Source organism: Panthera uncia, chromosome D1 (assembly GCF_023721935.1).
Source record: "Panthera uncia isolate 11264 chromosome D1, Puncia_PCG_1.0, whole genome shotgun sequence".
In the NCBI taxonomy this organism is placed as follows: Eukaryota; Metazoa; Chordata; class Mammalia; order Carnivora; family Felidae; genus Panthera; species Panthera uncia.
In genome coordinates this window covers 56,620,200-56,637,465 of record NC_064808.1, presented here as the reverse complement: position 1 = coordinate 56,637,465, position 17,266 = coordinate 56,620,200, and the positions used below count along the sequence as shown (strand labels likewise).

General features: G+C 37.2%; 2 protein-coding genes across 4 annotated transcripts in view; both read right to left on the bottom strand.

Moving 5' to 3' along the window:
• Positions 1 to 17,266, bottom strand: part of RPS3 (ribosomal protein S3) — a 780,806-nt gene that overhangs the window by 226,409 nt on the left and 537,131 nt on the right. The gene's annotated exons all lie outside the window — the stretch shown is intronic.
• The window catches only part of UVRAG (UV radiation resistance associated), a 296,234-nt gene that overhangs the window by 119,982 nt on the left and 158,986 nt on the right, over positions 1 to 17,266 (bottom strand). For all 3 annotated transcript variants that reach the window (XR_007455275.1, XM_049619579.1, XM_049619586.1), the window contains exons 9-12: positions 13,013 to 13,097; positions 11,118 to 11,205; positions 9,719 to 9,779; positions 1,822 to 1,987 (exon numbers count right to left, since the gene is read on the bottom strand). Coding sequence is in view for 2 of the 3 variants with exons in the window: in XM_049619579.1 (XP_049475536.1) it covers positions 1,822 to 1,987; positions 9,719 to 9,779; positions 11,118 to 11,205; positions 13,013 to 13,097 (400 nt within the window). In the remaining variant the exon portion in view is untranslated. The remainder of the gene's footprint in view (positions 1 to 1,821; positions 1,988 to 9,718; positions 9,780 to 11,117; positions 11,206 to 13,012; positions 13,098 to 17,266) is intronic.

Here is a 17,266-nt window from a genome sequence, read left to right as displayed (position 1 = left end):
AGGACTCGGACCCTTCCCCAGCCAATCGGCTGAGGCCACAGCCATTACCTCACCAACTGCCCCTAGGCCCCAATAAAACCTTTGTCCTTTTGAAACTCGCTCTCTCTCCCCGGTATCTCACCACTGTGTGCAGGTAGGGGATTGAGCTGAGCTAGCTCGAATAAAGGCTCTTTTGCTTTTGCATCAGACTCGGCTCCCTAGTGGTCTTTGGGGATCACGAATTCTGGGCATAACAACTACTATTTGTTTTGTAGTCAAAATTAATTTAGATGTACTCACACTTACCCTTTCTGTTGTCTTTGTTCTTTTCCATATTTCCTTGTTTCTGTGCTATGTTTACTTTTATTCTGACTTTAGCACCTGCATTTCCCTTACCACAGTCTGCTGGGATGCATTTTCTCAATTCTGATGGTCTGAAACATCTTTTATTTTTGCCTTCATTTTTGAAGGAAATATTCACCTAGTATAGAATTCTAAGCTGGCAGTATTGTTTTATAGTACTTAAACATTTAAAAAAATTTTTTTTAATGTTTATTTATTTTTGAGAGTGAGAGAGAGAGACAAAGCATCAGCAGGGGAAGGACAGAGAGGGGGAGATACAGAATTTGAAGCAGGCTCCAGGCTCTGAGGTATCAGCACAGAGCCCAAAGCAGGGCTTGAACCCTCAAGCAATGAGATCATGACCTGAGCCGAGGTCAGATGCTTAACCAACTGAGCCACCCAAGCGCTCCTGTTTTATAGTACTTTTAAAATGTCCTTGTATCACTTTTATGGTTCCTAAAGATGCTACTGAGAAATTAGCTTTCAGTCTTATTGTTGCTCTTTTGATGCTAATTTGTCTTTTTTTTTACTAACTACTTTCAGTATTTTCACTTTGTCTTTGGTTTTCAGTTGTTTTAATATAATTTCCTTAAGTATGTTTGCTTTGTACTTCCGAGTTGCAGTTAATGCTTCTAGAATTTGTAGCTTGATACATTTCGTCAAATTTGAGAAATTCTGTCATTAACTCTTAAATATTACATTTATTACTCTCTATGCTTTCTTTTCCCCCTCTGTGACCCCAATTATATGTATTATATGTATTGTATGTATGTGTATTATATGTATCTTTTTATTGGGTCCTATGTCAGTCTAGCACTTTTCTATAGAATACATCTTTTTTTTTTTATTTGTGCTTTGGTCAGGATATTTTCTACTGACCTATCTTCCAGTTCACTAATCTACTTTTCAGACATGTACAACCTGCTGCTGAGTCTTTTATGCTTTTCTTGTTTGTCTGACAAATCTTTAATCATTTCACTTGTTGACTAGCAAGCACTAGGTTCTACATGAGAATATGCAGAGTATATAACACTTGTTCTCACAAAAGCAAATTAGAGTCAATCTTGCTATCATTAGCAATTTTAAGAAGTGTAGGATTTATTATAATCTAAATGAATAACCACATTCTATTTAAAAGAAATGAAGCACTGGGGCGCCTGGGTGGCTCAGTCGGTTAAGCGTCTGACTTTGACTCAGGTCACGATCTCACTGCTCACGAGTTCGAGCCCCACAGCGGGCTCTGTGCTGACAGCTCGGAACCTAGAGCCTACTTCAGATTCTTTCTCCATCTCTCTGCCCCTCCCCTGCTTGTGCTCCGTCTGTCTGTCTCTCTCTCAAATATAAAAAAATAAAACATAAAATATATATATATATTTTTTAAAATGAAGCACTTCACAAAGGATATATAAAAAATCACAATCTAGGTCACATTTTATATTTTTAATATATTCCATGTTTCAAACTGGCTTATATTAAAAGTATATAAAAAAAGATACTTACTCTCTCTCCTTTTCAGTCAGTTTGTCATTGATATTATCTTTGATTGTTGATCTAGATCCCTTATGAATTATAGGATATCTCAGGGGCACTTGTAGGAAAAAGGAAATCATGGAGACCAAATGTGCAGTGTAACCAAGGGCAACAGCAATGCTTCCATCATCTTTTGCTGTAAATTCAAAAGCAGAGGAAAAGAAAATAACTATTTACCTTATAAATGTATATAATAGATCATAATCAATTTCAAGAGATTTTATAAGAAATAACTAGTAAATAAAATATTAATCACATCTAAATTATAGGATTTTTAAATAAATCTAAACATATTAACAAGACTTGAAATTTCACTTACTGTATTTAAAACTACCGCCCAATAATTAATGTGATGAGACTGACATTTCATGTTTATCTTAAGAGTTCTTAATACACTCTAATATCCATTACTTTCCTGGCATTTTTAAAGACAGAAATAATACCTGGTCTGTTATAATGTGAAAATTAGTTTCAGAGGTTCAATCATAGTACACTACATGAGCATTATACATTTTATTCATTAACAACTTTATAAGCAATATAGTTCTACTGCTGTACTATTGTACAAATTATTCAGTCTAAGGTGAATTGAAATGGCACAATGCATCCTTACGGGGTATTTTCTATCTACGAGACAGTGTTGCATAAATAAGACTGTGAAGTTAGAAACAGGATAGTGAGGAAAAATATTTTAAAAAGGAAAGTAAAAGTCCAAAAGCCACAGTTTATATCTTATTGATTCAATTTAGGTAGAAGCAACTGTTGGGGCAAAAATGTATGTACCCAACGGTCAAACATAAGCATCTATCTTTTAAGAAGTCACAGATAGGGGCGCCTGGGGGGCCCAGTCAGTTAAGTGTCTGATTCTTGTTTTCGACTCAGGGCATGATCTCATGGTTTGTGAGTTTGAGCCCTGCATAGGGCTCTGCACTAACGGTGCAGAGCCTGCTTGGGATTCTCTCTCTGCCTTCCCCCGCCGCCCCCTCCTCCCCCCGTATGCGCATGCTCTCTCTCTCAAAAGAAAATAAACTTAAAAAAAAAAAAAAAGAAGTCACAAATAATTTACATTTTTTTAACATTTCTTTATTTTTGAGAGGCAGAGAGAGACAGCGCACGAGCGAGGAAGGAGCAGAGAGAGAAGGAGACACAGAATCTGAAGCAGGCCCCAGGCTGAGTTGTCAGTACAGAGCCCAACCTGAGACTCGAACTCACAAATGATGAGATCATGGCCTGCGCCAAAGTCGGACACTCAACCGACTGAGCCACCCAGGTGCCCCAACATTTTTAACTCACCATCTAGACTTCTGCTACTACCTACCAAGGATAATAATCACCAGGTACTCAGAAGAGAGTAATAAAGGAAAACGTTTCAAGTTTGCCCCAGAAGGAACAAAAAAGTAACTGTTTGATATATAGTCTTCCCAAAATACTTTTAAAAGTTCTCACACACACACACACACACACACACCTCTAAAAGGCTTAACACATAATCTAGAATATCTCTAGCTAGAGAAAAGGCTGAAATAATTGAGATGACCTTGGCTTGATTTCTAAAGGTATCTTTAACTTCAACTATTAGTGGTATTTTTTCACGTTCTTTTTATATTTAGTTATCCAAGTACTACCTTCTTGTTGTAGGAATGCCACTATAGTCATCTATTCATCATTTCATTCTCCACCACTGACTACCACAGCGGATTCTTGGTTTCTTTTTGAGTATACTACAAAAACAGGTAACATTCACTGTATACTTTCTTCTGCAAGGAACTGACTATAGTACTTTTATTTATGATAGTCATTAATTCATCAGCAATTACGAAACTGGGTACCTTTTTATATGCTATTTCGTTCGTTTCACAGATGAAGAACCTAAGGGTCAAAGAAGTTATGGAACCCGTCTGAAGTAACACAGTAACACCATATGGGCTGGCCTGATACCAGTGCCTCTGTCTTTAAGCACTCCACCATACTGTCTCAGAAGTTTACTGTGGAACACATAACAATTTAACTCGGGCACTAGAATGTACCAAGCATATGACACACTTGTATCACCTTAGTTTCTTCACACTTCTCTTATAAGGGCAAAGGACACCGAGTTCTCTGTGACTTGTCAAGTGTTTGACTGAGAATGGGCTTCTCAACTAAAATTTGACGTTCTCTCAAATCAAACTGCTGAAGAAAATGAACCAGCATTCATTTCAACTGACTACTGAGTCATGCCCTAACTGACTAGAATCCTAACTGTTCTTAGAGACCATGTCCTCTTGCCCCAATCCCATGCAAGTACCTTGAGTCCTATAACACTTGTGTTGAAATCTGGATACCACAGTACCTTAGAGACTAAAATTACATTAGACTACATTGTAAATTCACCACATTATAATTTAATCATCATATAATGTTAGAGCTAGGAGGAATCTCAAATCACTGAATCTGATGCCAGCAGTTTAGAGATGAGAAAAAAATGTAATTCAGACTGTATAAGTGACTTGATCAGAGTCCTACAGATAAAATCCATGAGTGATAAAATAAGAGGGTGAACTGTATATACCCCCCCTGCCCTTAAAATACCTATCCCTGGAGTCACAGCTAGGATACTGAAGTCTATGAGAAGTCACTGAATCCTGTGCCTCCGCTTTCTGTAAAGGGTAGGGCCTATCGAATTTAAAATATTTCTATCAGTAAAAGGACCTGGTCTTTAAGAACTTTCTTCTGAAGTGAGAGAAGAGGAAGCAGACAACTTACAGTAATGAAGTATAATACTACGCTAAGTTTGGACTTTTTTATATGTGCTTTACACTAAGCTTTTCCCTTCCTATGAGGCCAGACAGAAAAGAATTTGCAAACTTCTAGAAAGCAGCAGCAGGCCTCTTAACCAGCCTTCCAAACAGGTCAAATGCAAACCATGAATGCTTAAAAAAAACCTATCCAATGCTAAACACACAAGCATCTACATTTTTCCATATTACTGAAAGGCTAATAATACTAAGGAATTGCATTTGTAAATTTTGAGACCACATCCACGGATCTATTAAAAGAACAAAAACTAGTCTTCTAACAGCACCTCTTTTCAATGATCAAAACAATTTTGCTTAAATTTAAAGATAAAAAGGCATCTCTATGAGAAGCCTACACATGCAAATCAAAATCCAAAAAGAAACAGCAAAAGCCGAAAACTCGCTAAAATTGGAAATCGGCTTTGATTCTGGTTATTCACACTCACCATTGTTTCCACCACAAGACTCCCCGCTCCGCCTATTAAAAACCCTAGGTTGTTTCCATTCCAGGCCACAGTGCTCCGTCATAGCCTCACTGTTAAACGCCACGGTGTTGGATTTCCAATATTGAAGCTTTATATTAAAAAGCATTTTAAAAGGACCACGGGTGAGGCATTACAGGGCCCAAGGGTATTCCAATACCCTCAAAAAGAAAACCACCTCCTGGTAGGGAAGTCACTTTCATCACCCCAAGACCACTGAACCTCCAGTGGGAAAATGTGAGCTCATGTGGTTAATTATGGCTATTGCTGGCCACGAACCTCAGATGTCACTTTCTGTTGCCAATCACTTTAGCTAAAAAACCAAAAGGTTTAAGGTTTCCAGCATTCCAAGATCTAAAAGACGTTTTACCTGCCAAAGCCAAAACCTGGCTCTCGGGGGTGTGCTTTTCCAGTAAGCATTAATGACGTCCCTAACACCTAATGCAGAGCAGAGGTTTGCGTTCCTTATGCCGCTCTCGGGGTTAGGAAGGTTACAGATGATAGGCTTGCTGGGGAGAAGGAGTTGGAGGGGGAGTGGAAGGGTTCAGAGAGAACAGGAATAAACTCTAGGACTCAGGTGTGTGAAAAAGAGCTTAATTTAAACAATGCTTTCAGGGGCTTAAAACCAAAACAAAAATCTGCAGTTTCCTCATAATAATAATTTCTGACTTGTTTTTCAAACGTGAATAGTTATTCAGAGCAGCAGTTTTTGTGTCATTTTTATGATAATAAATACCATCAACCCACAATGGCCATGACAATATTATAAATTGATTCAAATGTCCCTTTGACTTATATGTTGGACAAACTATTAATATTCAAATGCATCCAAGTACAAATAAGTGATCTAAAAGCTCTTACCATCCTGCCTTCCCAATCACTGAGGCAGCTGATTTGGTAAGGAACCAAGCACTCACTGATCCAGACAGGACAAAATATTTAAGACTCTAATCACTGCCACAGCATCTATGGAATCATTCCATGTTCTCAATGAGACACTGTTTGACATATGGTCTCTCCTTTCCAAGAAATCATGCCTGCATAAAGGAATACAGACACAGAAGGAAATCTGGGTCTCATTACCACAAAAGGCTCTCGTGTTATGGATTACTTAAAAACACACACAATTTTTTTTTTTTTTTTTTTTTTTTTTTTAACGAGAAATGTCTCAGTCAATGGAACTCAAATGAATACCCTTCACCAGACAACTTTCTCCCACGGTGTCCAGGCTTCTTTGGCATACTCTAACAGTAACTTACCCATTTAGAAAAGAACAATAAAGTTTGGGCCACTACAGTAGGGTTTCCCAAACAGTGTCGACCCAGGCATTGTAAAGTCTATCCCAGTAAAGTCTCTCACAAATATCACAGAATAACCAGTTTGGAGTTCCTTACGAGAGAATGACCAAGAATGCAGCTGTTACAGAACACTAAAAAGCTGTCAGAAGTTTGGAAGAGGTTATTATTCAAAACAAGGACAAAAACGGCACCATGACAGGAATAATACAGACCTTAAAACCAGACTGACCAGGAATGACTTTAGCTCTGCTACTGGCTAGTATGAGTCTTTGGAAAAATTAACTAATCTCTCTGAGCCTCAATTTTCTTGTCTTAAAAAAAAAAATAAAAATTGAGTGTAATTCTTTCCTTCACAGAAGGAATTCATTCTCACAGTTGTGAAAATTAAACAAACAAGAAGCACCACGCACGATGTTCCATGTTACCATATTTCTCTACTCTCCCAATCTAAAATGTCCTCCTACCCTTCTCTCACCAGGGGAATACTATTTCATCTTTTAAGACACCTCAGGCACCATCTTCCCTGTAAAGGTTTTCACGATCCCCTCCTGACGGCACTGAGTATTTCCACTTCTTTGAATCTTGGGTACCTACTATAAACTTCAAAGTGCCTGACACAGGGTATGAAATCAATAAATATGTCTTGATGGCTCTGATTACAAGTTTAATGGCCTCACCTGGACCGAAAGCCCACTGAGGTAGGATCAATGTCCTACTCATCTTTGCACACTCTCAGCACCTGGCCCAGCAGGTGACACAACACAAGACATTCAGTGAATTGAGAATATGGAAGTGCCTTGCAGAATGCTAACATAAGATTTTAAAGTCCAACACTACCATATGTGCTTCTTAAAATTTCTGATTGTGAGGCATCACAGGGAGCGAACAGGGCCTTAGAGTGAAAATTTACACATTTGTTTCATTTTATCTCCCATTTCATTTTCAGCAAACTGCACCAAAAAGCTAAACTAATTATTTAAAGGGTGGGAAAAATAGACTCAGCTTGTTGGACATACTAGGAAGACAGAGCTGGCAAAAGCTGTGAAAAACTAGGAAACAGAATACTTTATAGAACACAAAAATAGAATCGAAGATTGATTATATCATCAGCTCATGTCATCCCTCTCTTAAAGCCCTGCAGGGTTTTCCCACTCCACTGAGAATAACACAAACGCCCTACGGTGGCCTCTAGGCCTTGGCTGACCTCCTCCTACCTTCCTCCTGCTCGCTACTCTCCAGTCACACAGGTCTGGTCTTTTTGGTCTTTCCTTCTTTCTCTCCTACTTTCCTCCCTTTCCCTCCTCTCTCTCACAACCAATTCCCATTACATTTACATGAGTACCTTATATGCAAAGCTCTTTCAAGTATTATTATCTCATTCAGTCATCACAATAAATGAGAATGTAGATATTACCCATTTTATAGGTGAAGAAATTAAGCTGAGGGATTATATGATTTGTCCAAAATACAGGTCTTTTCTCCCATACCCCCTACCCTGAATTTTTTTTTTCAGATATATCAAGTTCATTGCTCCATCGTGAACTTTGTACTTGCTGCCCCCTCTTCGAGGAAAGCTCTTCCCCCAGATGTAGCAGAGAGTTGGATCCTTTCAGCCTTCAAATTTTCTGTCCAATGTTTCTTCTCAGAGAGGCCTTCTCTAACTGCTTTCTCTAAAGTAGGTTCTCCTACTGTCTATAATAACATATTCCTTTATTAAATACTTGTTAAATACTTATTTTCTTATTGGTTGTCTCCCTTAAAAGATTGTACACTCCATGAAAGGAGAGAACATACTTGTTTCTTCTATCATTATACCCTCAAAATCCAGCACAGTGCCTGGCATATAGGTGTGCTCGATTAGTACTTTTCCCAATTGATCGTTGCTCTATATCCCCGGAACCTGGCACAAGGCTCAAGGTACTCAATAGGTTTGTTGAACGAATGAACGAATGAGGAAAAAGATGTGTTATGGCCTTCAGGACACCATAACTTGCCTAAAATTAACACCAAAACACATCTCCATGACTTATGGAGATTAGAAGGACCATTTTACAATGGAAACCAGACAAATCCGGGATAGATCGTTACCTAGTTTTGTGGTCTTGAGCAAGTCACTAACTAAATAAATAGCTCATTTACATGCTATGTAATATGAGATTATACCACTTTCTTTATAGGTTTCCTTTGTTTTGTGAGTATTAAAGATAAGGCAAATGTAATGCTTTTACAGATCTAATCTTCTCAACATTAATGCAAAACAGGTAAGGACATGAATCAATATGTTCATGATATCGATTAGGAAATCAACTTTTGAGTTGAGCTTGGATGGCTTGCTCCAAATTACATGGTTTCTAGAAGGGGAAACAGGACTTAATACAGGTTTTCCCATTCCTATTTTATCACTCATATTATGTGCCAACTACTTGCTGTAAGGGTTGCTATAAAGGCCAAAGTAGGTAATAAATCAGTCTTAAATGTTAAAGGACCATAAATAACAACATTTTCTTTATCAAGAAATGGAGGAAGGTCCCAAACAAAACCTGTAATGCTGTCTTCTTGAATAACTTCTTCCCACATACATAATATGCTACCTTTGGGAATAATCTATAAAGCTATTTAATAAGCCTCAAAGCACTGCATAGGCTAGGGGAAAAGAACCCACTTTGCGAACAATAAAAAAAAAAAAAATCTCTTTACCAAAATGTCAAATAAAAGAAGTTCTTTCCTTTGGCCTACTGGTAAAGAGATTAGGAACTTTAAAATATAGCAATTACTATAAATCACAGTCTATAATATCTCTAATGTAACTTTTTCTTAGTTCAAAGAGGACAGAAATGACAGTGTAACAAAAGTTGAGCCTGTGGTAGTAGGAATGTCACAAAATTAAATTTTCAAAGACGTTTCACGTTACCAGACATATGATTTTCTAAATAACAACAGAACAGATTAATGTTGGTTGTGCTTCTGCTCCCAACCACATACAAATCTTTCATGAAAATCAAACCAAAAGGATAGGGAGATTATTAGTATTCTTAAGAATGCCATTGTCTGATTTTCTTAAAGCCCACATAAAAACTATTTCCTTTTAAATTTCAAATATACAACTCAATAATTTTTTCCCCATGATTAGAACTAAATATCCTCTTAAGTCTTCCATCAGAGAATCTGACTCTTTCACTTGGGAAGGGACAGAAGGTCCAAAAACCCTCTGCTAGGCAACCAACTCTTCAAGATATCTCTGTTTTTTTCTCTGCAACATACCCATATATCACATACACCAAATCTTTAGATGTAAAAAGAAATAAAATACCTTGGAAGTCCTCAGAATTGGGCAACTTGACACCACATACAAAGTAATCCTTATGCTCATTCTGTGAATACAACCAAAGAATGAAATTAATTCTTTTTCTGTTTAAAGCACAGAAACCCTAAGTTAAATCTCAGAGAATTAAGCAGACCAGTGTTAACTCAAAGATAATACTGTTCTGGACACAAAATACTATCATAATTGTTGAAGCTGGATGATGAGTACATAATGATTCATTATACTACCATCTGCACATTTATATATACTTGAAATTTTCTATAATATAAACATTTAAAACATCATGTCCAAGCAAAAAGCCATGTAAAATTTTTATTACAAAAATATCCCCACGAATCCCTAGTTATAAATGAAGATTTTTCAATGGAATTAACAAAATTCTGTAAGCAACCTAAAATTCTATTAGCTTTCCTCAGAAAATTAGTCTTTTAAATTTCTTTTCATTAAAAAGAAAATAAAGCCATCAAGTTTAGTGACTTGGCTCTCTAAAAGAGAATTCTCATCTTTCTAATTTTATTGAAGCTTTACTTTTTACATTTACTCTAAAAAACTGGATTCAAAAACTTGACCTCCTGGCAGTTACCCCAGGAATTTCCTAAGTAGTACTAACAAATACAAATTAATTACCAGTTATATTTTTAAAGCAGTACACATGCATCTGCATGTATGCGTCAGAAATGCGGGACTCCTGGGGGGCTCATTCAGTTAAGCATCTGACTCATGATTTTGGCTCAGGTCACGATCTCATGGTTAGTGAGATTGAGCCCTGCGTCACCGGCTCTGTGCTGACAGCGCAGAGCCTATTGGCATTCTCTCCCTCTCTCTCTCTCTCTCTCTCTCTCTCTCTGCTCTACCTTGCCTCGTGCTCTCTCTCTGTCAAAATAAATAAATAAACAAAAGAAAGAAAGAAAGAAAGAAAGAGAAAGAGGGAGGGAGAAAGAAAGAGAAAGAAAAGAAAAGAAAAGAAAAGAAAAGAAAAGAAAGGAAGAAAGAAAGAAAGAAAGAAAGAAAGAAAGAAAGAAATGATGGCAGTGGAAGAAAGAAAGAAAGAAAGAAAGAAAGAAAGAAAGAAAGAAAAGAAAAAGAAATGATGGCAGTGGATAATCTGGCTGAGTAAAAAAGATCATAAGGAAACCAGAAATTTATTTGGCATTCTTTCAGATGAAAATGAGTGCATTTCACCATCAAATTGCTATAAAAAATCAAATGGTGGAACTGAATGCCAATTCATTCCAAATCTATTTTTTTAAATAGATATTAGCTTCTGAATGATTCATGACAAAGCATATGATTAAGACTAGAGCAATGAATTTTTTCATTGAGAGGAAATTTCAAACAGAAACCATCTTTAAAAAAATTTTTTCCTAGAAAATTTGAAACTTACCAAATCAATAGGGTAAATGTAGGAAAGCTCAGATAGTAATTGCCTGCAACGAATTGTCAACTGAGCATTAGTCTTCAGAAAGAGTTCTCTGATAAGGAAAGATAAAAAGCATATTTGTTAAAACAAAAAATGTTTTCATGGTAATATTTATTTCCACATAATTGATGCAGAGGAAGATTAAATGGCCTGCAGTGGGCCACAGAAACTCAGAAGTAGAGTCAGAATAATAGCTAACATGAATCCTGACCTATCTCTAAATAGTATAAGATCAAGATAACCATATACTGGGGCCTACTGTGTGTATCAGGCATCATGCTAAGAGATGTAAAGGGTACAGATAATCATTGACTGTGCACCTACCGCTACCTGCCAGGAGCTTTACAAACGGCTTTACTTATTGGAATAATTCAATTAGGTTGATATTATTATACCCATTTTACAAACAAGGATAAAAAATTTAGAGAGGCTCAGTAAGAAGACCAGGGTCTCATTTAATCTGAAAGCCAATCTGATTTCAGGAAATATCTACATGGTATTATCTTTAAAAAGTATTCTATTTTTCACTCACAGCTACTGCCTGCCACATTAGGAAAATAGAATAAAAAGAACAAACACTAAGGTGTGGCATGAGATGATGCAGCTCTTCTCTTGAACTAAAGAAATAAGACCATGAGATAAAATACCCATAGAATAAATTACCTGCTCAATTGTGCTAATGATTAAAAAAAAAAAAAGAGGAATTCAGCAAAACTGTAGGTCAAAGGAGAACGTAAAAGTAGTAGTGTAACGCAAAGAGCATTAAAGAGTTAAAGGGATCTAGTCCTGCTTTCCTTGTGAGCTGGTCAAAGTAACTTCCCAGAGCCTTGCCTTCCTATCTGCAAATTGAGAGGATTAGACCAGATGATCTCCACGGTTCTTTCCAGGTCTAACATTCTTGAATGCTCAATTGCTAAGGTTTCTTGAAGAAAAATGTAGGATGAGATGACTTTCCAGAAAAAGGGAGTAAACATGAGCAAAAGAACAGAGGTGGCATCAAATTAAGCATGTGCTGGAAAAAATAAAGAGAAAAACTATTAGCACCTATGAAATGAATGTTGTGGAGCAACTGAAATGAACTACAGTTGTACAGTGCCAATTTGCTGAAGGTTATTTGAAAAGTTAAGCAAAACAATCACCATGACTTCTTAAAAGGAGAAAAAATATGGTAAAAATAGTATTTTAGGAGGAGAGGTCTGATAAGCAACATGGAGGATGAACTGAAAAGTGGAGAGACTGATGTTAGAAAGACAAGCTAGGAGCTGTGGAGGTAATCCAAATGGACGAACACTAAACAGGAGTTAAGTCTGAAGAAAAGACCATAAGCTACACTACATGTGGAAGACAGGAAGAGGAGAAGATTCAAACATTAAGTCATGGTGCAGTGGCCTTAAAAACTAGAAGAATAGGGGCGCCTGGGTGGCTCAGTCAGTTAAGCATCCCACTCCTGATTTCAGCTCAGGTCGTGATCTCACGGTTCGTGAGCTCAAACCCTGCGTGGGGATCTGTGCCTTTTGAAAGCACCCAGCCTGCTTGGGATTCTCTCTCTTCCCCTCCCCTGCTTTCTCTCTCTCTCTGAAAAATAAATAAACATTAAAAATAAATAAGCAATACATAAATAAACTAGAAGATCAACTGTTCACATTTCTGATCAGGCTAGGAGCTCTCGTAACTACTTTTAGCACGTGCATGACGCTCCGTAGGGTGCTTCATAAATGTTTGTTGAATAAATGAATGTGGCACTGATGTGTGTGGAATATAAATGAATACCAGCAGCTTTTACAGAATCCTGCTTTTCCAAATCCTACCCTTAAGGTAAACTCAACACTCTTAACTATTATTCTCAGTGTTGCATTTACCTTTTCGCAGTACACTCCTTCCTCAATTCATTCAGAGATTCCTTCTGGAGTTGAAGCTTGAGGTGCTCAGCTGAAAATGCACTTCCTAGAGACAGACGGAGGAAGACAATTCCAGATGTAACACTGCAGATACAACTGCTCGATCACAACCAAACACGCAGAGCCCATCCCCCGACTATGAGAGAGCAATAGAGTTCAGAGGCAAAGTAAACTGGGGATAGAGGTCTTCTGGGGGAATTAACTAGAAGAAACTTCCCTACTTGTTCAATTTTGACACAAGTCCAGCCTCTAGCAGGAGTCAAAGAGTAAGTCAAAGAGTAACCTGCCTCCAGATTTCTGGATTGCTGACCAAGAAACCCTGATGAGATTTCAAAATTCAGACTTCATTTAAAAAAAATTTTTTTTAATACTTATTCACCTTTGAGAGACAGAGAGAGACAGGACGTGAGGTGGGGGCGGGGGCAGAGAGAGAGAGGGAGACACAGAATCCTAAGCAGGCTTCCGGCTCTGAGCTGTCAGCACAGAGCCCGATGCGGGACTCAAACTCACTGACTGCGAGATCATGTCCTGAGCCAAAGTCGGATGCTCAACCAACTGAGCCACCCAGGCATCCCCAGACTTCATTTTAAAAGAAAGCGGCTATAGACTCTGGTGTTGATGCTTATTCACTAAAGGTTCATCAATTGTAATAAACAGATCTCTCTGGTGGGAGATGCTGATAATGGAGGAGGCTATGCATGTGTGAGAGTTGGGGATATATGGGAAATCTCTGCAACTTCGGCTCAAGTTTGCTATGAACCTAAAAACTGCTCTAATAAATAAAGTTTATCTATCTTTTAAGTGGTTAATTTCTTCTCACCCACAAATGCTATACAACAACGTTTCTGAGAGTATAAAAAGTAGAAAAGGAAAAATTACCTGCATTTTGACTGCTATCGCGTAGTTCATAAATATAAGTAGTTTTAGCTACAATCACAGTGTGCAGGAAATGTATATTCTGATTTTTCCATATTATGTCATAAGCATTTTTACATGTTGACAGATAGTCTAAGTTATAATGTTTAATGGCTGTGTAAAATTCAACTCCGTGGATGTGAATTATATGAATATTCCACATTTTAACTGATACCCCAAACCCCAAACCCATTACAGAACATTTAATTTCCTTTAAGTGTTTGCTTTAGCATTACACAGAGATTAGTATTTGTGTTTATATGCCTGATTGTTATATTTACATCAACTTCTGGAACCTCCATGTCCATTTATGTGATCATAAAATCTTTTTACATCTTCCTACTCTAAGAAATGAGGGCATCTTCTGTTCTTGACAATCCAGGCCTGATAGCACCAGAAATACTGAAGCACAGAAAAACAATCTTAGATCCAGACACACTAATCTTACAAAGGGGTTTGGTTTCATGAACTATGATCCAACAGGAAAAGGGGCCTTCAACTATTCTGCACCTCTCCTGCGAGAAGGAACAAGAAGTACATTATTGAACATTATACAGTTTAGACCTTAGCACTAAGTTCACCAACTTAAGTCATTTTATCAACATATTTCTAAGTACCCTTCTCTTCTCTCCCACCAGTATTTAAATGATCCACATGTTGGTAACTTTGCCCCCCAAACAGAACATAATCAAGGAGCACCACTCATCTCCTTTAGCCCCAGTATAATTCCTCCCCAAATCTTAATCTTTAATGATTTCAGATGACATTCAGATTGATAACTTTCACCCCCCACCCCATGTACGTGTTGAACGATTACCAAATATTTGAAATTTTCCAGATTTATCTATTAGTGATTTCTAGTTTATTTCTTTTAGTCAGAGACCATATTTTGCATTATTCTGATTCTTTTTTAATTTGTTTTATGATAGCAACTATGGCCTAACCGAATGTTCAATGCGCGTACGATAAAAAGGTATATTCTGATAGTGTGCAGTGGGGTGGTCTGCTGTTAATCAGGGCAAGTTAGTTAATAGTGTTAAGGTCTTTATCCTTGCTGATTTTCTCTTCACTTGTTCTATGAATTACTGAGAGATGAGTGTTGCAGCTTCCACCTTTAATTATAGATTTGACTATTTCTTCTTCCAATTTTATCAGTTTTTGCTATATACACACACACATTTAACACTGTGTGTGTGTGTGTAGTATATACATATATGTTGTATATATATAGTGTATATATGGTATATATATGGTTTGCGTGTGTGTGTATACATGTATATACGTAAATATACATATATACATGTATACACACACACACACACATATATAGTGAAGCTCTGTTATGTTCATACATATTTAGAATTGTCATATCTTTTTGTGACTGACCTCTCCACCATAATGTAAAATCTGTCTTTATCACAGGTAATATTCACTGTTCTGAAATCTCCTTTTCTAATATAATATTGCCACTCTGGCCTTCTTTTAATTTGTATCTGCATGGTGTACTATTCCCATTCGTTTACTTTTAATCAATCAATCTATCTACCCTTATATTAAAAGTGGGTTCCTTACAGATAGCATTTAGTTGGGTTTTTTTAAATGTACATTAATCTGAACAATCTCAGTTTTTTAACTGAGGTATTTTGATTGCTTATACTTAATATAATCATTGACATTTAGATTAAAATCTACCATTTGGCTAGTTGTTTTCTATATATTCTACCTATTCTCTGTTCCTTTTTCCCTTCTTTTTTCATGCTTTTGAATTGAATATTTTTTTACAATTCCCTCTTTCTTCACGATTGGCTTAGTCTTATCTCCATTTTATTTTATTTTTTAATTTTTTTTAATGTTTATTTACTTTTGAAAGAATGAGAGAGACAGAGGCGTGAGTGTGGGAGGGGCAGAGAGAGGGAGACACAGAATTGGAAGCAGGCTCCAGGCTCCGGGCTGTCAGCACAGAGCACGATGTGGGGCTCGAACTCACAGACCACGAGATCATGACCTGAGCTAAAGTTGGACATTTAACCGACTGAGCCACCCAGGCGCCGCAGTCTTATCTTTATTTTAAATTTTTCGTGGCTGCCCCAGAGTTTACAGTATATAACTTCAATAAATAAGTCTACCTTCAAATATTATTATACTACTTCATGTAGAGTATAAAAACCTGAAAATACTATGCTCCCAATTCTTCCCTTCCCCACTCCTCACATTCTTCACACATTTTACTTTATGCATGTTATAAACCCCAAAACACTGCTATTTTTGCATTAGAAAATCAACTGTCTTTTATAGTAATTAAAAATAAGAAAAAATGTCTTTATAGTATCTTCAACCATTTCTGGAGATCTCATTTTTTGTGTGTGTAGAGCCACATTTCTGTCTGGTATCATTTTTCTTCCACTGAAGAAATTCTTTTAACATTTCTTAAAATGTAGGACTGGTGGTAATGAATTGTCTTAGTTTTTTGTCAAAGAGTCTCTTTGCACATCAGTTCAGGTAATTTCTATTGATCTATATTCAAGTTCACTTATTCTTTTCTCAGCTGTGTCAAATCTACTGGAGTGTCTGTCAAAGGCACTGTTCATCTCTCTTACCATGTTCTTTATTTGTAGCATATCTATTAGACTGTTTCTTATAGTTTCCATCTCACAGCTGAAATTTACCATCTATCCATACTGGTTATCCACCTTTCAATAAAAGCCCGAAGCCCATTAATCACAGTTATTTTAAATTCTCTCTCTGATATTCCCAACATCTGAGTCACTACTGAGTTTTTTTCCTCTTTTGAGTTAAATTCTCTTGACAACATTTTGCTGGTGGTGGTGGGAGGGGAAGGGATAACAATGGGTCTTTGTTTTGTTTTTGCTTTTCTTTGTTTCAAAAATTTTGATTGAAGGCTCAACATCATGTGCAACAGAGAACATGAGACAGCCGAGAAAGAAAAGGACATGCCTCTTCTACTGTTAATTTGGGGGCTGAGTCAATACAATCAGGAACTAAGCTGGTTTGGGGTTTTGTTGCTTCCATTTTGTTGCTACCTTCAACTTCAAAATTCTTCAAATTTCCTCTAACTTCTCCTTTTTGGAGGTGGTGATGGTGGAGATGATTTGCTGGATGCTTTTGCTCAATGAACTCGTGCCACCCTCAGACTTAGGGAACAAGTTCTGCCCTATGAACCTGCACCTAAGTAAGAGTGACTCACTATGCTCTTGCCTCTCCTCAAGTGATACACTTCAGGCTTTCTATCCTGGTTGGGGAGGAGAGCTGAGTTTCTCTTTTATCTCATTTGAGCTAAGC